Source organism: Procambarus clarkii, chromosome 42 (genome assembly GCF_040958095.1).
Source record: "Procambarus clarkii isolate CNS0578487 chromosome 42, FALCON_Pclarkii_2.0, whole genome shotgun sequence".
Taxonomy (NCBI): domain Eukaryota; kingdom Metazoa; phylum Arthropoda; class Malacostraca; order Decapoda; family Cambaridae; genus Procambarus; species Procambarus clarkii.
Genome location: NC_091191.1, coordinates 9722281 through 9744672, shown reverse-complemented (window position 1 = coordinate 9744672; position 22392 = coordinate 9722281). Strand labels below are relative to the sequence as shown.

Sequence of the window (22392 nt, the reverse complement as noted above, 5' to 3'; positions counted from 1 at the left end):
TAAGTAGGTAACAAATACTCTTAGAAAGAAAATTCTCTACAAGAGTGGTCCTTGGCATGTTCTATGTAGGGTTACAGTAACAATTTCATAGTAAAAGGGTCTGAATATAATTTTCATTCATTTCTAGTGTAGGTAAATTATGTTTTTGGTACATTAAAAATTTTATTTGCTTGTTTTGTTTTAGGTACCACACATATGGTTATCAGAAAGTCTGTAATGATAAGATGATAATATTAATAAATCGATGAATGTTTTCTATTTTTCAAGACTGGACAGCAGTTTGACAATTAGTCCGGAATTTCAGCAAATAATAATTATGTTGTTTTAGTTTAGTTATATTACTCTAATTTATAAATATATTTGTGCCATTTGAAATGATTCGGATATGTGCTTTATTTGTGAAGTGTGTCAAATTATAATACTGAAATTGAAGAAAGAGGACTTGGCATTACGACAGTCAAGTGAAAAAAAAAAAAAAAGGTGACACTCAAATAACTCACCTTGAAAGACTAATAAGTGTTTCTGAGCATGCAAGATGTCAAAAGTCATACACTAGGGAACAAAACATTATTGCAGCAGTTAAAGAGGAAAAACAATCCTCCTTAGGAGTCAGTGTTCAAAGGTCATAACAATTTGTTCGGTTTCAAAATGCATACTTACTTTGTTGGAAAGGTAGCTTTGGATTTTTTTTTAAATGGAACTCAAGAGACCAATCAATAAATATGATAAGAAGTCATGAAATTAAAACTCTGTACTGTACTTTAAAAACAGGGTTCTCGAGACTGTGAAAAAGATGAAAGATCAACACGGCTTATAATTGGCACTGCAATTAGCAATGTGTCAGACTTAGTCACAGCAAAAGTTAGGTATCACAGATGTATACCCGGATCTGCCACAACTGAACCACTGAGATGAAGGACAGGCGACAGGTCTTGAACAAATTTACCAGCAATCTTAGAGACTTTCTTCCAGATATGAGGGAGATGGGTGTCTACAGTAAGAGTCGAGATGTAGCATCTCCAACTACCACATTTAACTGTACGGATGGACTTATGGGCCACCACACTCGCCATCCGAAAAAAAAAAAAAAAAAAAAGATTCATACGTATTCCGGCGATGGTGCCTTTTCAAGGCTGCACACTTGAAGCATATAGCTCAGGCACATTCTGAATTCCACCAAGGAGTACACTTCTGCATACCATGAGAGGCATAGCAACGGACAGCAGAGAGCAGCACCTAAAGTATTAAGGCAGCATGAAGGAGGGAGCATGGGAGACATCAGATGGGAGGAAAGAGCAGCATGGAGAGTGAAAAGATTCCAGTTTGCCCTATCAAACTGCCACCAAGGGGGTAAAAAAAATGGCACAAAAAAATGATAGAGAAATGATCACTGTTATGGGGGCTATTAAGGACTCTTCATGTCAGGTTATATAAAAGGAAGAGGACCAGAGAAAGATTTATGCAGGAAAATGTATGAGTGTGATTCAACGTGAGTCAGCCCTCTGGAATTCAGGAGAGACAAAGGAGAAGAGATGATAAAAGGATCTTGAAGATGGCCTCGAATATTTTCAAGGACATCGCTCCAGAGTGTGTTGACAGTTAAAATCACCTATAAAAAGCACAGGCACCAGCAATGGCTCTAAAATGTCCTTGAGATCAGAAAGAGATCAGTAAGAGAAATTTGGAACATGTGGAGGGAAATAAATGGAACAGATGGTTAACCATTCATTTACAAAGATACCAGTGACAGTAGATGGAACATTTCAACTGTAAAAGAAGGGGAAACAAAAGGAACATCACTCCAGATCAAGAAAGTAGTAGAGTTAGGGGTATCAGAAGCAGCCAGAGGGAAGTAGAGAAGGGAGTAACTGTGAATCTATCAGGATGAGTGCTACGCATCTGTTCCTGGAAACAAATGCAAAGCAGTGTAAACTGCAAGATCAAAAGCTGCAGCTCACTGAAATTGGCATAAAAGCCATAGATATTCCTTTAAAGAACATAGTGAAGGACAGCTATGACAAAATAAAATAAAAATACAAAGTAAAGGGCACAAAACTAGGCAAGATCAGCATCAGAGAAATCAGGGTTCGGGGTATAGGCAAAGTCAGTAGAAATAGTTGGGCTGAGACTCGTGGTAAGGAGTGCAGGCGAGTTAACAGGGGTCTGGTGAGGAAGGAAATGCCGGGGAAGGGCAGTCAGGTGTCAGGCCGAGTAAGGGCAGAAATGACGGCATACTCCAGATCAGAGGCCAGTATCAGAGGAAGAAACAAGGGCAATGGGAACTACTATAGTGATATCAGAAGGCTCAGCTGGGAGGAGGTGCAAGAAAAGGAACAGAAGGGTGAGTTTCTGTTTCTCTAGTTTCTAATCAGATTTCTAATAATATAATCCAATCATAATTTGGATTATTTCATTATTTCATCTGTATTTTATTAATGGCTACATTTTATTTACCCAGTGGTTTCTTGACAACAAGTTCCAGTACATCACTAATTCCTTCCTAAGCCTTCAAACTCCATATACAAATTTATGAGGAAATGATGAAAGTGAGTATTAAATATTAACAGGAATTGCTATTAGTATTTTGGTTAAAAAATTAATAAAGTCAGTCTTTATTATGCCTCCAAGTCATACAAACATGAACATCCTAGGTCCACTTGCACCAAGAAATTCTTTTAAAATATAACACTATATTGGTTTTCGGTGAAAGCACGCAATAAATTACACTAATTTTTACACCTACATTCAATTACAGTAATTGGTATGATACTCATAAATGATTTGGAGAAGTAAATTTGTCCTTGACAAAAGTCGATACCTGATTGACTGACGAGCTTTCATGATCAAACTTATTAGGTACGTACAAGAAATAAACTACAACAACGTAAGCTGTAGCAGTGTACCCATGAAGATTCCCAAGATTAAGAAACTTAAGCCATATCCTGCACTTTTTCAAGTTTTTTGTCTAAATTAACAACAAATTTAATTATTTTTTGGATTATAATATTCAATCTGGCATAATTAAGCAAATAAGGCTTAAATATTAGAACTAAATTTTATAAACAGTTGTGAAACACATTTCTGTTATTTTAAACTTAACTAAATAAAGTTATTCTGCAAATATTATTCCTCCAAGCAGTGGGATCTCACGAAGGCTCGAGCAGTTTCAAAATGTGTCGCTCCATGATAACTTGTACTGTTGAAAAGAAAAAATGGAGTATTAAGAAAAGTACACTGATTAGTACTTAAGGTTTACAAGAAATTAATAATTTACTGAAATAACATACATATTTCCCACACATTTAAAAGATATTTAAATATGAGTTTTATGTATGTATAAATGTATAATCTATGTATTAAACAATCAAATGATCCCACATCTATTATGTTACCTAGTAATGCTCTGTAGATTAACCACTATTTCCAAACCAGTATTTACCTACATCTTTCCTGAATCTAAACATACAATTTATAGTCATTGTATCAAAATATATATATAAACCTTATATTTAAGGTTTAAATATATGTTTATATATCCCTTTTGTTATAACCCTTCACCCATTTGTATACTGTACTTCAATTGTCACCCTTTACTCTTCACCTTTCTGGAGAATGTAAATCGAGTTTTCTTAATCTCTTCACAAGAAAGGTTTGTAGAGATTCTAATTCCGGGGATTAACTCTGTCATCCTTCTCTGTAATCATTCAAAAGAATTTTTCCATTCTATAGTACAGAGACCAGAACTGAACTGCACAATTTAAATGAGAACTAAGGCAAGATAAAGATGAAGAACAACAATACCAACAATACCCGTGCAACCTTGATTCTGCTAAATATATGGGACCATCCCCAATTCATTGAAAGGATTGACTGCAACTGGAGATGCCTTCAGTAGGCCTTTGTGAGATTTAATATATTTTTTTTAAGACAAGATAAATACATGGCTTCACCTGTTTCTTTCTTCTATTGTTACTGCCTTTTACAAAAATCATTAAAAATGTACATAACTGGAGCATTTTAAAGAGTTACCAATCATACACTAATATTTTCCCACCCTCTTATTTCACTGAGCAAAATTTAAGTTTCAACCTATTATATGCGGGACAACCACCAGGAAAACCCGTCACTGACGAGAATTCACCACAACTAGCACATTTCCCATGCCCCTGCCTCAAAACCTTCTTTTCAAAGGAAAATGGGCCTATATTTTAGTGAATGAAATGCATCAATTTAAATAGAAAAACCAAAGAATTTAATTTTAAATATGCTCAATAGCTTTCCAAAAGATCCAACTCTTTTTTTTTTTTTTTTTTCAAATGTTGTTTACATCTACGAAATTTATTAAAAACATGACAAGCCATGTTAAGAGTTACTACTCATACCCTAATACTGTATTGTATTGTCGATGCTCCATGTGCTAACTTCACCAAGGGAAATTGTAATTTCAATCTAACATATGATGGATAACTTTCCCATGAGTCTACTTCCTAAGCAAATCCAAACATTCCCCACTCTCCTTAATCTCCAGACACTTATTCTGCAAAGTGGCCGAGTAAATCTGGTCTGGAAAGTGTAATTACCTAAGTGTAGTTACAAGATGAGAGGTACGTCATGTGTGTTACAACTGGAGATTCGCCAAAGAGAGGTTTATAGAACTGAGGCTCTACTGTAGCTGTTTATTGTTAATGCTTCAAGGAATAAATCACAGTATTCTATTTGCTATATTCTGAACCTTTACGCATTTATTTTTTGGCTTAAGATCCCTGGTAATCATGACTCCTGGATCCTCTTTGTATTCAGATGTCACAATTTCAACTATTTAACCAACATCTGTCGACTATCATCATTACCTAGTCTTTGATCACAATATTTTTCATCATTAAACTTCACGTGCCACTTTTTTCATCCACTTTAATACCTATCTACATGTCTTACAGTGATTTTGTCTTCTGATTTTATTTCTCATTTTTTTTTATATCTGCAAATATTGCTGCTTAATCTTGTAAATAAATAATTAATGTATATGGCAAACAATAGAGTTCCTAGGACAGAGCTCTGCAGCACTCTACTTATAACAGCTTCCAACTATTCAGCAATGATAGTAATACTATAATCTAGTGTTAAATGCAAAGAAGAGTATCTTGGGTAGTCTTTATAGGTTGCAGATGCAATAGCTTTGGTACCACAAACATCCTACAACCTTATTAGTCTTCTGGACTTCCAAAGTTCTGCCTAACACCAAAATCTGGTGTATTCGGGATCAGAGATCAACTAAAAAAAAGTAAAACTGCCAAGAAAGTACATGCAAAACAAAACAAACCAGATATCTTGATTAAAGAATTTGTTGATATTGGTTTCCATCTCTATTCTGGTAGCTAATAATCCCACCAGGTAGCAGCTCAGGTTACCCAAGGGTTCATCCTGCCTACCTCTTCACTGGTGTGCAGCCCCCCAAGGTACACTGGATCTCCACAAGAAAAAGTTGGGTATGGGGAACTACTTAAGACTGCCCAGAATATGACATTTCATTACACTAGATGTTTATCTTTGGGCTGGCCCTCAGTAGCTAACCGACACATACTCTCAATAATGCCTTGTAGAAGTAACCTCTCTGGGATGAAAGATTAATTAAGGACATTATAAAAGCAGAGGGACTGCCCAAAAGATGAGAAGACCAGAAACACATGGCCCAGGAAAGGAAAAGGTCTGGAACTGGAAAGGCTTTCAAGAGCCACAAAGACCCATTGAGCATTTACATCATCCAACAGGTATATAGCAGCCAATACCTGGACAACACGTGCACATAGATACACATCACGCTGGCTGAACCAAACAACCTGACTGATAAGTAGATGAGTAAATGACTGAGCAGGTCTTTGAGACCTGCTCAAAGATTGCTAGATCTCAAAGATTCTCTAGATCCCAAGGAGAATGGGGAGCATACTGGAGTGAAAATTACTAAGCCAATTCATTGAGGGAATCCAAAACAGCCAGCCAGCAGGCACAATGAACAGCATACAAGTCTGTCACCACATTCCTCAGGAGTGGTGGGAACAGCTTGAGAGACAGCCTCTGTGGCTGCAGCAGCAGTCCACAAGGCAAAAGATGAGGGGAAAGAGGATGAGGTTGAGAGGAGAAAAAAAAGCATGAAGTATATATATATATATACTTTGGATTCTGTGATCATTAGAATTCCTTTAAAGTTGATTTCAGTGCCCAGCAAATTATGAATTTTTAACTTTTATTACCTTTTCAAGCACTGAAGGGAAGGGCTTCACAAAATTAATGCTCAAGGATTATTTTTCTAAAAGCAAGAACACTGTTTTACTGTCTAAATCATTCTGAAACCTCAAGAACTCGACCTAACTCCTCTGATGAAATAATTCTAAAATTGATCAGAGACTATCTGAATAAATTAATCCATACTCTGACCTTGGCATCATTCCAAGATCCTAGAGCTGGAGTAGCACATCATATCTTGCCAAGAACCTAAATTTCACTTTTATTACCGTATTTTGCAATATTTTCATGTTTAGCTAGAAAGTTTCGAGAGCGAGAAAGTTTGACCGCTTAGCAACTGACTAACCCCGTCGGTTCTGAGGTACTTGGCGAGTTGGTAACTACTTCCAATTACAACAGCTGAGAAAACATTTTTATTAAATAAGAGTACTAAAATGGATATCATTATGAGTAAGATGGAGGAAGGCTGGTTGTATTATTTTTGTTAAAGATGCAGCTACTCGGAGCAAAGTACCAAGTAGCACAGTCTATGGTGCGCCTGTAGTGGACTTGGATGGTTGTAATAACAACAATGCAAGCTATAAATATCATGCCTTGTTTACTCCCTCTTGTGACAGCAATGCTGAATGCAGAAGAGCCAGCAACATTCGTAGCTGTGATGTCAGCTCCGTGCTCTAATAACTCATTTGCACAATGTGAATTGTCATTATGTGCTGCATACATTAAAGCAGAATTTCCCATCTGAAATGTAGAAAATCATTATGAGCATTATGACATCTTAAGAAACAGTATTATACAAAATTGTTTAGATAATTACATTTTATTTTTTAAACTTTCATTGATCAGTAGCACAGAGCTATACTGTACTTACATGGTCAATATGGTTTGGATCAGCACCATAGCTGATTAATAGTTTAATTATTTCATGATGACCATTGGTAGCAGCAAGGAGAACAGCAGTTTCTCCATCTTCTCCCTGTGATTAAAACAAAAATTTATTAGGTAAAACCATCAATCATCTGTCACTTCATGAAAGTTATTGGTGCTCAAAGTGGAATAAGAAAAATAGCTTTATTAACATTTTGGTAAGCCTATGACATGAATTGAAAGAAAATTTTATCCATAAAAGGATATAATCTAGTCTGCAGATGCAATACTGTTGAGATATTAACCAAAATATGTTGGTGTCCAAAGCTTTGTTAACTGCTAAAAGATTGGCAGTTAACAATGGTTGTCAGCCATTAAGTTATATCACTCAATTTTTAACACTTTTGCCGTGACATTTTATTTCGGGCACCATACTTCTCTTATAGGTAAGGAGCCTAATATGTTACCTATAGATATAAATGCTAGGTAAGATCACTTTAAACCTGACACGTGTCATACTGAGAGTGGGTTAGATATCAATAGATCATGTGGGTTGCCTAGATTAACCTAACTTGCCTAAATTAGGCAAAACCACTTCAGATTTGATACTTGTCTAACCATGAACTGATGGGGTTAAAATATTTTTTTTTTATTAAGAAATTACCAAAACTAAAAAACAAATTCTGGCAGTGGATCCAAGACAGTGTCGATCTGCACTCCCATAAGTGGCTGTGGAATCCTAACATTGAAATATTTTTTTAGTATCTAATGTTTATGGAACTGAAATTCAGTCCCAGAAGTATGTTAAGGATATTTATGACCAGGTCAATACCTCTTTCTCCTGAGTATAATTCTGGGAGCTCGCCAGCATAGGCTCGACAGAGAGAGGCACATTTTAGACGATTATTGCAACTCATTTAAAAGTACAGTATATACCCTCAATGACAGTGGTTCTCAAACTTTTTGAAAATGGCCTAATTTTCTAATACTCTAAAATCATTCAGCTTCACCTCTAATGTCAGACCAAAGAACTGCCCAAGTTGATTCAGTTTTGTCTGAATGGTGTATACTCTGGGCTCCATTTAGCTGAAACAAATAAACTGATTTCTCCATCCCTATGCAAGTTGCAGACATTGAGATTGCTACTTGCATGTTCCTGGGGCCCTAGAAAGATTTCCCACTCCTGAGGTTTCCTTTGAGAATTTTTGGGTTTCAGTTCTTTGGAGGTCTGAGGACCCTTGTTTAGAAATCTTTGCTGATGCATTTAATGCAGGCTGGGGCTTTGTCTCATTTTCACCATGTCAGTTAAGGGTGCTGGTGTCTGACATTGTTAATATCTCATACAAACATTCAGGAATTTTTGCAGCTTAGATTGAGGTCCAGCTAATCTTTCACACAGGGCTCAGCTCTGCATGTCAATTTCAACAGCGTTTCAGTTGTGTATTATGTCAACGAGGAAGGACTGTGATACATCAGCATTCCTCTAGTATATCAGTGTGTCCTGTGACACTACCAGCTCCCTTTTTATGTGAGTCCATTCCTCAATTGGAATGCTTTTTGGTGGACACACAGGGGGTAAATTAAATACAGTACTATATTTATGTCCTCCAATATAGATGCTTAAAGCAGTCATTACACACAGAGATCACACTAACATGATGCATCAAATGAACAAATCCACAAGGATTTGCTTAAAACAGTCCTTTAGAAGCTGAAAAGCTTTGTAGGGTGCACGTTTTGTTTGTCTCGCTTGTGGCCAATTTGTGGCTGGTTCAGAACCATGTCCAGCTCTGTTCTTGGAGTGTTCCAACCCAGACTCCTTTCCTGCCCTTTTAATATAGATCTGGTAGGCAGAACTGATTCTTTGTTCATAGAGATTTATTATAAGGTTTGGATTTTGAGGGTGCACTGTACATATGCACATGGCACTGAATAATCTTACCAGCTCCAGTATTTTGTCTCAGACCTAAATTGAAACATAATAAAATAAGACACATACCTCCATATCAACTTTAGCTCTGTTCTGAATGAGTAGCTTCACAGTTGGCAGCTGACCATAATATGCTGCCCACATAATTGGTGAAAAACCATTGCTATCCAATTCATCTACGTCAATATCTGTAAAATATAACATATATCACACAAGAGAATCTGCCTAGAACATTATTAATGTAGAGAAGAAATAAATTTGATAATCTACACAGAGAATTAAATAACTGAACAAGTATCTACAAAAACACCATTAAACATACAATGTTCATTATACATTCCTCTCTGTCTTCAAATACAGTATAACTATACTGTACGCATCAAAATACCGGACACTTCCATACAGGTCTGAAACAAAGATTGTGTGGAATATTAACATCTAAAATTCAAGATATAAAATTATACAGTAAAAATCAGGCACTGAATAATATAAAAACACTTTTCTGAATGCTGCTCCCAAAAGTAAATCCTGCCGTGTCCATTGGACAGGAACGAGCAATCGGAGTGGATGACTTACCACACCTGGAGTATATTTACAGTCGATTCTGAGAGATCATTTACTCACAGGGTCCAGCTCGTCTTGTGATAACTTTATCTAAAAGACAGATGCTTAGAGCAGCCCACAGGTGCCTAAGTATCCAATGCAACTTGACTGGTCAGGCACCTCCTGCAGGGTTGTTCTAGCAAGTTCATAAAGATGCTAGGAAGTTGCTGGGGGTAACTCTTCTAGTGTAGAATGATTAAGAGCACATCATTAATGACAATCAGTCCTATAAAGCCATCCTCTTGACATCACAGGTGATTGCTATGGGATCATTCTAATCATTCTAGTTTTACGCTTATGAACAACAACATAAGGGGCCGTGATGAGGGTTTGAACCCCGCCCGGGATGTTCCCAGCTGCGCCTTAGTCAACTATGACACAACATGCTTAAAAGAATTACAACCTGGAGTACTACTGCCCTCACTAAAATCCTGAAGCTTCTCTGAAGCCCAATCGGGTTTTCACACAATTTCCCCATGCACTCAGGCTCTGTCAACCAAATGTTCTACCTCTGTGCCCTTACTTCAATACACATAGAAATCACAATAGTGTGATATATCAAATGAACAAATCCACACGGGCCATGATGAAGGTTTGAACCTACGCACGGGATGTTCCCAGCTGTGCCTTAATCAACTGTGCCACTTTGACTAAGGGCATACGAGGTAGATTGAAGGGCGTAGAAAAACATACTGTGCATAGGTTCGAACCCTCATCACGGCCCTTGTGGAGTTGTTCATTTGATATACAGTATCTAGCTATTATGATTTCTGGGTGTATTCATTTAGCTTGTTTGGAAACCTTGGCCGACTGCAGACACAAACATCTTAAGGTCTTCACACCAAACACCTCTCACATACCTTTTCATGCCAAAAGAGCCATTTCTGAGCACAAAAAAGGGACGAAATTTTACATATTACAGTACCTATACTTTAAGGCCTAATTTTCAAGCTGTTCATACTAGCTGCTCCCTAAAGTAAGATTAACTCAGAAGCAAAGGAAATTAAATCAAATCAAATGCTCACCCTGTTAAAGAATGATGCCAGAAGGAAGCTGTCGGCCCCAGATGATGCCACCAAGAAATTGAGAGTAGAGCACAAGAGCACAAATAAACGCCTGTAGAAGTGTAGATCAAAAGGAAGAAAACTTACTCAAAACCACACATCAGTAGCCCAAGTGGGTACACACACAGAGATCACAATAACGTGATTCATTGTTCCCAAGTGGGTACATCTCAATGGAGATACTATTTTTATGACCAAATCACACATCAGAAGATATAGAAAACAACATTTCTATGACCTAGAGAGAGAGGACAACTGAGCTCAGAAATAAGCCTCTGCAAAGACCAATGTGCACCTCATAGTGATTACAGAGAGGATTCATGAAGCATGTGAATGAGAAGGCTTTGTGACTCAACTACCACAGAGCTCAGTATACCCATGCACTAAGAACTTAAAATGTAAAGATCGGATACAAAAGTTTGAATACACCAGGGCTGTAAATGTGAGGGATATGAATGAAATTATGTGCTTGCAAAGAGAGAAAACGTTTTTAGAACCCATGTCAGTAATCCAACTAGAGAGATGAGAGACTTCATTCCATAAATTCCAGTTGATACTTAAGGCATCCATTGCATAATCATTGCAGTCATGAAAGAAGCCACAAACTCACTACTTAAATTCAACAAAGACCTAGAGAAATCTATAAGTGCCAACATGGTTGTAAAACTACTGCAATGCTGTACCATCAAGCCGCTGATTCATAACACACTGAATGAACCTGACAGGCCATTTGAGATTTATATAGAGTACCTCTTCTGTAAAAAAAAGCATTCTCAAGACTCATCTAGTTTGTGGAACGGAAAAGTGAAATGAGTTTACATTCTCCGAAGCCGAGTGATAAATCCTTTGATGGTGAACCAAACCGAGGAAGAAAGGAAAAATGATACACATAAGCACACAGTTTAACATGAAAAATGTCCTCTGGAATGGGAAACCTATACACAAGAGGAATCAAAAGGTAAACAGGTAGCATCACATCCATAACCAAACAATAGGATGGGCCTGCCTCTGAATACTGTATAAGCAAAAGTGGTGTCCATAGAGGAAACAAAAAGTTAATCCAATCTTCTGGAGAAGAAACTGAAGGAGAAACCCACCCTAAACACAACAGAAAAAAAAACACAGGAGGCAATTAAGTGGCATTCCAAATCCAAATAATTCCATCCAATTTCCATACATTCTGCACCTAACAGAGGTTTGCGTGCTACACAGTGTTTTGCAATAAGCCAAACACTGGACACAATCGTGGTTTCTCCAGACCACTACCAGAGGCATCAGGTCCTCCACTCCTGAGTACAAATCTGAAGAAAAGGCAAGGTGGTGGAGGCCAAAACCGTCAGTAGTTTCAAAGTGTTAATATGACAGAGTGCTGGGGAGACGGGACACCACGAGCGTAGCTCTCATCCTGTAATTACACTTAGCTAACTACACAAAGAGGCTGCCTGTCCCTGACAAAATGAATTATCACTGTTGTGTACAATCAGCAGTGAATCAAGAGAATATCCCAGTAATTGCCACAAGGAGGAAAACCAAGTCAAACTTATTTAAAAATCTGGTCTTCATCAGCTGATTTACATGGGGAAGACAGTAAGTATGTAAGAAAATATTGGGTGATATGACCTGAAGGTGTGGTTACTGCCACCTTGTGGCAGTACCACACCTTCAGGGCCTTTAGTCAGTTGAATTAAACTATTGGTGGTCACCTGCAATGTCAAGGGGAAGGTCAGTAGTGCTTTGACTTTCATGAATGAGCCATTATTGATCATTCTATACTGGAAGGATTTCTCCAGTGACTTCATATCACCTTCATGACTGCAGGAGATGCTTTGAATGTATCCCCTGTGGCTCTAGTTTAAGCGTGTTGTGTGTTCCTGTTCAATGGACGCAGTGAAACTTGCTTTAGTGAGCAAATGAATGAGTATGTACAATAATTTCACCTCTTAAATCGTCTGCAGACAGCTCTCCCATGGCTGCCCTATTGTGAAGTGTAAAGTCATCTGGTTCAGCTTGAGTGGTCTGGGTTTGAATATTTCCCCGCTGAAGGTTTGTCAATACAGTCACAGGCTGAAACAAGAATAAATAAATGTAAAACTAACATGCTAAATATTTAAGTTATTTTAAGCAATGAAATCCATGTCCAACAGCTAAAATAAGCACAAATATTGTGAAAACACAGGGGGGGTTTGCTCATGTATAATATACAACTGGTCACCAACAACCTTACTGCTATCTTGCTTGGCAGAAAAGCCGAGCATATGTGGAGTAGAATTGGACAGGACTGGGATCATGATACTTTTGTCGCTAAAAAATCATATTTCAATACATATAAAGAAACAAAGTTTGCGAACAATCTTATTGATGATGACATTTTGCTGGCAAGTGCTTTATCAGTTCTAACCAAATGTGAAATATTATGTTACAGGCACATTGTCCAACTATACCATGTTCTTCATTGGGTGTGTGTCTCTCTAGGATTGAACCTTCACGTGTATCTTTAAGTGCAAATGTTGAATATTCTGTAGTTTACTGTACTTCGAGTCTTATTTGTACTCTGCCCTTGTGAGGTTTGGTTCAGTGATTCTCGAGTTTGTGACTGCTTGCTTTGATCAGTGGGGCACGCCCAAAATTTTGTTGGCACTTCAGCCATAATTTATACACTGGTCTCCTGGGGTAACAGCCTTTTGATTGGCCCAGTTTATCTTAAGTTCAGTTGCTGCTCTAATATGTGTATCTGTATCACTTGCATCCTCAGTTTAGGTCCCTATAGTTTTTGTTTTTTTTATATATACAAGTTCTTACATTCTTATAAAGTCACCAGCATGCACAGCATTTTGGGAAGGTCCTTAATCTTAATTTTCCCTGGAGTACAGCCTGCCAAACTGTTTAACACCAGGTACCCATTCACTACTGTAGTGAACTGTAGGTACTCTATATTGCAATGGACCTTTAAGTTTGATGTACATTTTTCTTCAAGGTTTTTGCAGGCACATAACCTTCGCCCAAATCAAGAGCTGCCAAACCATGAATTTAAATAAATGTGAGCATAGCAATTACTTGTCATAAGCTCAAATTAAATCCAACACTAAAATTTATAAAATGAATAACGTCAACAGTATACACTATAATTTAAAATGCTCAAAAATAAAAGATATCACATCATCAGTAGAAAAGCTAAATAATCATTAAACCAGACAAACTGAAAGATTTATCTTTCAGTATTTTAAAAGATCCAAGTACCCTGTAAGGCGAAAAAGCTGATCTACGGGTGTGTGAATCCCACAGGTCTATGTCATCACCAGTGTCATCTTCTAAATCCTCTTCCTTTACCACTAGATGACCACCATCATCATCGGATGAAGAACCCATTTCTGAAAAAGTAACAAAAATATAATACAGTGACACCTCGGCTTACGAATGCCCCTATTTATGAACTTTTTGGGTTACAAGCCCAATTTCTTCGTAAAATTTGAATCGGGTTATGAACTTTGCCTTGAGTAATATAGTTTGTTGACATGCATATGGGCGACCTAGCCCGTGGTTCCTGGTGGCACGGTCGTCCGCGATTCAGTTTACTAGTGCCTCCCGCTTAGTGACGATCGTGCTTGAATTCTTTGTAAAGAATTTCATTGTTTTTCAACTTTTTGGGGTTTTGAACATAAACAAAATTATTATATTTCACGCCATGCGTCCCAAGAAAGTCAGTGGTAAGGTTCAACCTAAGAAAACACATGTGAGGATGACCATAGAGTAAAAACGAGATCATTCGTAAACATGAAAATTGTTTCAAACAAACATGGATTGTTGAACTAGCTAGACAGTACAACAAATCCATGTCAACGATATGCACTGTAATTGCTAAAAAGAAGGACATTATGAGTGCTAAATTGGCAAAAGGTGTATCAATAATTACAATGTGCAGGAATATCCCTTAAAAAAAAAAGATGTTGAAAAGTTTTTATTAATTTGGATACACAACAAAAAGTTAGTAGGTGATAGCATTTCAGAGGGCATCATTTGTGAAAAAGCAAGGCTATTGCATGAAGATCTTATAAAAAAAACCTAGAATGGGTGATGCAGATACGAAAGAGTTCAGGCAAGCAGGTGATGGTTGGAAAAATTTAGAAAAAGAAGTGGCATTCATAGTGTTGTGAGAGTTGTGTGTTGTGAAGTGATGGAGGAACACAGCGAAGAACTCCTAGCCCTTCACAAAGAGCAGCAACAAGAGGCAGCTGAGGAAATTTCTGCAGGGAATGAGGAGGCAGTACAGAATGTCCCTTCCTCAACAATTAAGAAGTGGTGTAGACTATAGGAAGAAATGCAAAGTTTTGTTGAAACAACTCACCCAGAGCAAGCTGCAGTAGGCCGTTGCCTTAACCTTTTTAATGACACTGATGCCTTACTACAGACAAGTGTTAAGACGTAGAAAGAAAAAGTCTCTATGGAAAGGTACTTAGTGAGAAAAACAAGCAGCAAACCACAAGCAGGTTCTAGTGGTATGAAGGCAAAACGTAGGAGAGAGAGTGCCCCAGAGAAGTCATCACTGCTTGATGTTATAAAGGGGACTTCCCTTCCAAACACTAACACCTCTCCTCCTCCCACCCCTTCTCACCGTCTTCCATACGCCAACAAGAGTCGTTAATAGAGGTAAGCTATAACTTGCAGATACTATCGTACTAAACATTTGTGTGAATTAGGTATGAAATGTATTTTGAAGTTATATTTTTGGGAGTGTGGAACGGATTAATTCTGTTTACATTACTGTATTTCTTATGGGAAAATTCGTTTCGGGTTGTGAATTTTTGGGTATGAACCATCTCTGGGAATGGATTAAATTCGTAAACACTGTACACACTACATAATTCAAGTTTAAAACCAGACTCACACAATGACCAGACCTGCTTGGAGGAGCTTTCAGCTCGAGATAGAGATCTTCCTGACAAGGAACATGCAGATGTGAATATGTTTGAGTATGTTAGTGGTATTCTAACAGCAGTCAAATAATACAGGAGAAAAAAAAAAAAAGTTGTAAAAATCTGTGATATTAGTACTGTATAAAAAGAGTTGAAATTGTTTAGCAAACAGTCAAGATAGCAGCCATCTTTGTTAACAATAGAGTAGTCAGCAGTTGGCTTCTCTGAGCCAGCCTCATTGAAATACCTGTCATGGAATTAAAATGGAAGCATTGCACGATGGAAGGAGAAAAACAATTGAAGAATGAAATCACATTTCAGGGTTTCAACACTGAGAAATAATATACAGTACTGTATAATAAATCTGATAAGTTCCAGAAGTTAGAAGATAAGCAGAGAAAGCTACAAAAATGCAGGCAAGGTTTAAAACTAGAATTGCAAGTTTGGAGTCAATGAATGATGTTATCTTATTGATGTCACTTATTTTGGTCAGAGTGATGTCCAGAAAGTGAGCTATGACATGATGACCAGGTGGTCGCCCATGCTGCAGACTTCTGGAGGCATTCGTGCAGGAGAATCAACACGCACGAGTTGCCACCAATATTGAGATGTCCATTTTTGCACTATTTGTAATGATTTTCATTTTTTTATGACATATCCTATGAACATTGTTTATTGTCCCAATAATACACATTCAATTAACAACTTATTTACACACTATACACCATCACAGACTATATGCAGCACTATAAACACACTTAATACTGCAAGAGTGTGTGATAATCACTAAGCAGTCAATGGTGCACAAGGCAGCTTTGCACTCCATGATGGTAGGGATTAGGGCATCTGATCTCCTTTTAATTGACTTGAACTTGAATATCAATTGTTTCTTAGCCCATTTTAAGCAAGGTGAAAATAGTGTTGAAAGTGAAGCATTGTAGTGAGAGAATTAATATTATGTACATCAATTTAATTTCAGGAGCAGGCATTTTACTGAAAAAGTGGAAAAAGATAAATTTTGAGTGTCTGGTATCTACTCTTTTTTTTCTCTTATATATTATACCAATTCTTTTCACAAATTCATTCTGCATGTACTTTTTAAGGAACTTAACCCTCATGCATATCGAGGAGTGACAGTATTTGATTCATGGAAATATGAGCTTGTTTGATATTGCAAAACTTAGTGTATTGTTTCTGATATTCCCTTATGCCTGGAAATAATAAATGTATATAGATATTTTAGTGCAGCTAGGCTTACTTATTTTCAAGATACCATTCAAGACATTCCCATTCATGACATGCTAAAAGGATTCTAAAATCTATCACCATGGAGTAACATAATCTAATATCAAATGGGACCCTCTGAGCACCATTAGGAATAGGTTTTGAAACTTGCAAGCATCTAAACAATGTTTTCTAGATATTGCAACATCATTACAAGCTAAAAAATCACAAAACCAAAAGGTTTTATGATATTTTGCCTACCATGAACACTAAATAACATAAAATAGGCTATGGCATATATTAAATCTTGTTAAAAGGTTATGTTGTCTTCTCTGATGCTAAGCTGCCTGTATGTTATTCAGTGTTCAGAATAAGTAGACAAGTTTGATAACAATCCTAGCTTATCCAATACAGTATTTTGTCTGTTCCATGTCGTGTAGCATCACTTAATTTGTAGCCACCTAACTACATGATTTACTTTTTTCACTACATTTGGCTGAAAAACAATTCAAGCTATTTTGTTCACATATATAATTTCATGACATTGGTTATAAAGCATGACAACCCAAAAATTCGGTTGGTAGTTCATATGTGTACAGTTTATGAGCATCTAAACAGTAAATACTATATTGGCACAATACTGCACAATTTTTAATTGGTTTCTATAAATGTTGGGAGATCAATGACAACTGAAAGTTCTTTGTTGTTGCCTCTCAAGGCTGAGAATCCAAAGAATAAAGTGTATTCTCTTTGGATTTATTCCAGATTTACTATGTATACATTTACCAGAAGCATTTGAGAGATGTAGTAATGGTTCAGCAGGGGATGCCGGCTGCTGTTCTCTCCCTTCTTGATCACTGCACCATTGACGATAATTGAAAGTTGTCATTTTATTCCTCACAAAATCTGGGCGTGATCCTTTGACAACCGGATGCTCACACTGTTTAACCCTGAGATTATCGTACACAATTACAGTATTTAATAATATGAAGATGTTTCATGCCAATAAGGCATAAATAACCACATCAGCTAAAATAAGCTTCAAAGTCAAAATTTGTCACATGAATTAAACATTTTCTAGGTGATAATGTAATGACTTCCAACAAACTATTTATTAAAACATTATTAAATTAAAATTAATCTTAATGAATGAAAAAACACAAACTGATAGGTATGGCCCAAAGCTAATGCCACAAATTCAGTCACTTTCACATGCTATTTGTGAATTTTATTATGATCCAGGTTTTGGAGAAAACTGTTTACTTTATTATATTTATTTGCCCACTAATTTACTCAATACTCATCTTATATATTTTTTGTTGTCATCATTGCAACAGACCAATCACATCCTAATTCATTTGTTAGATAATCCATTAATCATGTCTGATTACTGAAACCTATGAACAGAAAATCCAAAGGTTTCAGGTAATCGATATTGAACACATTAAAATTCTAGACAAGCATCAATAAATACGAGGACAAAACCTCATACATAAATAACCCTATACAAATGTTTATTGATATAGTGTGTCCTGTTGCATCTCCTGGAGCAAATCACTACTCCCATAGATTCCAGAAAGGACAGAAAATGTAACAAAGTTGACAAACTTGAAGGGGACAATTAAGATGTCAAGCAAATATGGTGTAGCAGAACTTTCTACCACAGTAGGTAATTATGATCAAGATTCTCAACTCATCTGGTAATTAACATAAAAGATAACATAGGAAATAGACATGGTGAACAAGGACAGTTTTTTTTTAAAGTTAAAGAAATAAGACAAAAGGAAATAGATGAAAGCTAGAAATGTAAATGCATCAGAGAAATGAAAGGAAATACTGGTTACCTGTATGAATGGTCAACATGTGGAAAACAATAAAGGTAGTAGTAGTAGAAGCCACCTTCATCCACAACTTCTAGGTCAGATGTGACAAAGAACTAAAACATCAGTAAAGTTGAAAACAAATGAACTAGTTTTAAGAAGTGAATGTTAGGTAAGTAATTATCAAAAGAAACATCAAGCTGGGAATACTCGCTGTTAGGAGTGCACCAGGGAAGGAAATCATGTTAACAATTTGTTGTGAATAGCTACTCTATAGTTATTCACAATGTTCACTTCATGAAGTGAACCATAATGCATGGGTAAAGCTCTTAAAATGTGACAAGTATCAAAGGAAAACTAGCCCAAAATTTATCTTATTGGCCACCATATTTTAGGATAGTGACAGTGGATGCTATGAGTATACTGAGCTGGCAAGCTCCTCTGATCTAGTTATGTAGGGTGCTGCAACCTGGTGCTGGTGTGCCATAAATTAGTTATGGTATCTCATAGTACTAATTAGCATTCCATGCATAATTTGTTCTCTTTGTTTTCAAGCTAATACCATGGCTTAAACTGAAGAATGACATCTTCTCTGAATGACATTCATTCAAGAAAGAATGAATGAAGAATGACACTTAGAAAAGTGCACTGTGGGTAATAAACAATATATTTGAATACTGGTTCCACATGAACCCATGTGTCTGTATCTGGCCACCTGAACAAAATACATCATCTCCAAATCACTTGAAAATGCCACCTTTGAACATCATTTACTGTGTGAATGAAAATAAAGTAAACATTATTTTTAAGGTTTATTAATTATCTAATTACAGTACTTATAATTATAATTAATATGCAAAAATTACATTGTGATATATCAATGAAAAAATATAATGAGAAAAACTCCTGAACCCTTCAGGATCCCGAGGCTTCAGTGGAAGCCTCGGGATCCTCGAGGGTGCAGTAGTACACCAGGTTGCAATTCTTTTGACCATGTCATGGCATAGTCGACTAGAGTGTGCATCGGGGAACACCTAGCACACAGGTTCGAACCCTCATCATGGTTCCTGTGATTCTCATCGATTCTCATTGATATCACGATAATGTGATTTCTCCGTGTATTGAAAGAGAATATACAGTGGTGGTCAAGGACACTAGAGAGAGATAATTTAATAATCCATCATATAATTTCATATAATTTACTGACCACCTACTAGTAAATAGGTACCCAGGAGTTAGTCAGCTTCTTGTGGGGTTGCATCGTGGGTGGGGTCAGTAATTTGACCCTGAGGGGGGGGGGGGAGGAATGTATGTATACCGAGGTCGTCCCAACCTCGGTATAAGCCTAACATGTACTGTATGTATAACATGACTTCCTGTTCACCGACACAATGAGTTATTATTATTATTATTTGGTCAGGTCTACCTTAGCAGGTAAAGAAAATTTCCAGAGATACATATAGCCGAGTCTAAGCCGAGCACGAGTTACAGTTAGGATCTGCTGATTTTATTAGATGATCCGTAGATGTGTGGCTCTTCTTGCAAGAGTATAATGATACTGTAGATGGTATTAGTGGTGTAGATTTCACTTTGCCTGAGATCTATAGGATCTGAGATCAGATTTCTGATTTGATGAAGTTCTTGGTGTATTATTGCTCTCAGACTACATAATGGCAATCCAAGGTTACTGGTTAACCCAAGGTTAATCCAAGGTTCTTTGAAGGCAGATGCTTTGGCTAACTCATCAGCTTTATCATGTATTCGGAGGCCATTGTGAGATGGAATCCACATGAAATGGACTTCATTACCATCATTAATAATTTTCTTGTACTGTATTTAAGTCTAGCTTCAGGCACAAGCTTTTCTTGCCCTTCCAACTATATTGAACGAAGATATGTTTCCTTAGATACTGTCTAGGTTATATTTGATTCGGATATGTAAACATATCCGAAACCGAAATGCTGCGTGTACTAGTGGCTTTACAAGATTGTAAATACTATGCTATGTATTCTCACAAACCCAATGTACCTTCTTGTATATAAATAAATAAATAAATTAAATAAATAAATAAATACTGGTATGGCGAATATGCATTGGACGCAAGTTGAAAATATAACAATCTGTCCCGCAATAAAAATAAACATGTATAAAATGAATTGAGTGTGCAGGTGTCTGCCAGTCACATCTCAAGCCACAGCTTGCCTCCAGCCACGAGTCATAATGTTCACGTTATCTTAGCTGGCACTGCACACCCCTAGACCCAACTATTACCTCAATGACCTCTGTTATAACAAGGTAATACTACTCCTTATTACCTGTTGTGGGCGGTACAGTGGGAGTTAGAGTGGGTGGGCGTTACAGTGGGTGGGCGTTACAGTGGGTGGGCGGTACAGTGGGTGGGCGTCGTAGTGTACCGTCAAGGATTGTTTACCTCCAGCCAGTGTTGCCACCTCACAACAAAAATTTGTACCGTAAATAGGGATAAAAATATATACCATTTGGTACTGTGAAGTGCTTAAAGCATGTTTTTTGTATTAAAATAAATTTTCAACAGTGACCTTTCCTTTTTTTCATACCTACAACTTTACTATTCTCTTACTAGTGGCTTTACAAGATTGTAAATACTATGCTATCTTAGAATTTAGACAAACTCACTTTGTATCACAGCGATTTCATGATGTTAAATTATTGTTTCTGCCTTTGGCTCTCGGGGTACCCGGCAATGCCCTCCTTGTCCGTCTTAATCCTGACAATTTCTTTTGAAGGTCAGATGTAACACGTACGAATGAGGAGTTTAGTTCTTTTTTATGCACCCCATACCCATCTTGTGGGCGGTAGTGGAAAGGGTTACAGAGGCACATAATGGGCTCAGGGACTGAACCCCACAATTCATTTAGCTAAGCAAGTTACAATTTTGATGAGCTAGTTACAAAATTCAGTATAAGTCGTCACATCAACAATGGGTTCGAGATCGACCTCAAGTACAGGTTCTAAATTAAGCAATTGACACGTGTGGAGAGCTAGTGTCACAATTGATATGTTTGTCCTGCACACCGCCCCCCATCCAGTGGGCAGCGGTGGATAGGTTACAATCACTCAGTTACTACCTAATGTTAGCAAACTGGGGATATTTGGCTAAAATTTCTGGTAGCAGATCATTTTGAATTAAATATTGACACATCGTTGGAACATTGGTTATAGAATTGTTTCTGAATTCACGTATCTTTTCGCACTCCATCACATAGTAACGAAGGGTGTGCGAATATTTTTTTTTTTTTTTTTTTTTTTTTTTTTTTTTGAGATATATACAAGAGTTGTTACATTCTTGTACAGCCACTAGTACGCGTAGCGTTTCGGGCAAGTCCTTAATCCTATGGTCCCTGGAATACGATCCCCTGCCGCGAAGAATCGTTTTTTCATCCAAGTACACATTTTACTGTTGCGTTAAACAGAGGCTACAGTTAAGGAATTGCGCCCAGTAAATCCTCCCCGGCCAGGATACGAACCCATGACATAGCGCTCGCGGAACGCCAGGCGAGTGTCTTACCACTACACCACGGAGACTGTAAAGTAAAGACTATTTTGTTGACACAGTTTACATTTGGTCAGGTCTACATCAGCAGATAATGCTGATGTAGACCTGACAAAAAGTAAATTGTGCCAAGAAAATTATTCGAACGAGGAGCAATGGTTTCGAGCTCAACAAGCCAGAATGGAGGACTGAGAAGAGGAGA

The 22392-nt window shown here is 37.2% G+C and overlaps 2 protein-coding genes across 5 annotated transcripts in view; one reads left to right on the top strand and one right to left on the bottom strand.

Moving 5' to 3' along the window:
* The window catches only part of LOC138373362 (neurofilament heavy polypeptide-like), a 55651-nt gene extending 54048 nt beyond the window's left edge, over positions 1-1603 (top strand). Inside the window, exons 4-6 of the mRNA XM_069339560.1 lie at positions 185-209; positions 772-861; positions 1499-1603. Of these exons, the coding sequence (XP_069195661.1) occupies positions 185-209; positions 772-861; positions 1499-1603 (220 nt within the window). The remainder of the gene's footprint in view (positions 1-184; positions 210-771; positions 862-1498) is intronic.
* Positions 1604-2600: 997 nt separating this feature from the next.
* Positions 2601-21337, bottom strand: LOC123770269 (ankyrin repeat family A protein 2). Of its 4 annotated transcripts, none has more exons than XM_045761961.2 (8): positions 21314-21333; positions 17625-17788; positions 13942-14072; positions 12642-12768; positions 9107-9225; positions 7112-7216; positions 6834-6981; positions 2601-3196 (listed from the first exon to the last, which is right to left on the bottom strand). In XM_045761961.2, the coding sequence occupies exons 2-8, from the start codon at positions 17725-17727 to the stop codon at positions 3147-3149; spliced, it is 783 nt and encodes a 260-aa protein (XP_045617917.1). In that variant the 5' UTR covers positions 17728-17788; positions 21314-21333; the 3' UTR covers positions 2601-3146. The 4 variants fall into 4 exon arrangements, with proteins under 4 accessions (XP_045617917.1, XP_045617916.1, XP_069195989.1 ...); XM_045761960.2 differs by lacking the exon at positions 21314-21333 and adding an exon at positions 20974-21122; XM_069339888.1 differs by lacking the exon at positions 17625-17788 and having other exon boundaries at positions 21314-21337.
* Between the last annotated feature and the right edge of the window lie 1055 nt (positions 21338-22392).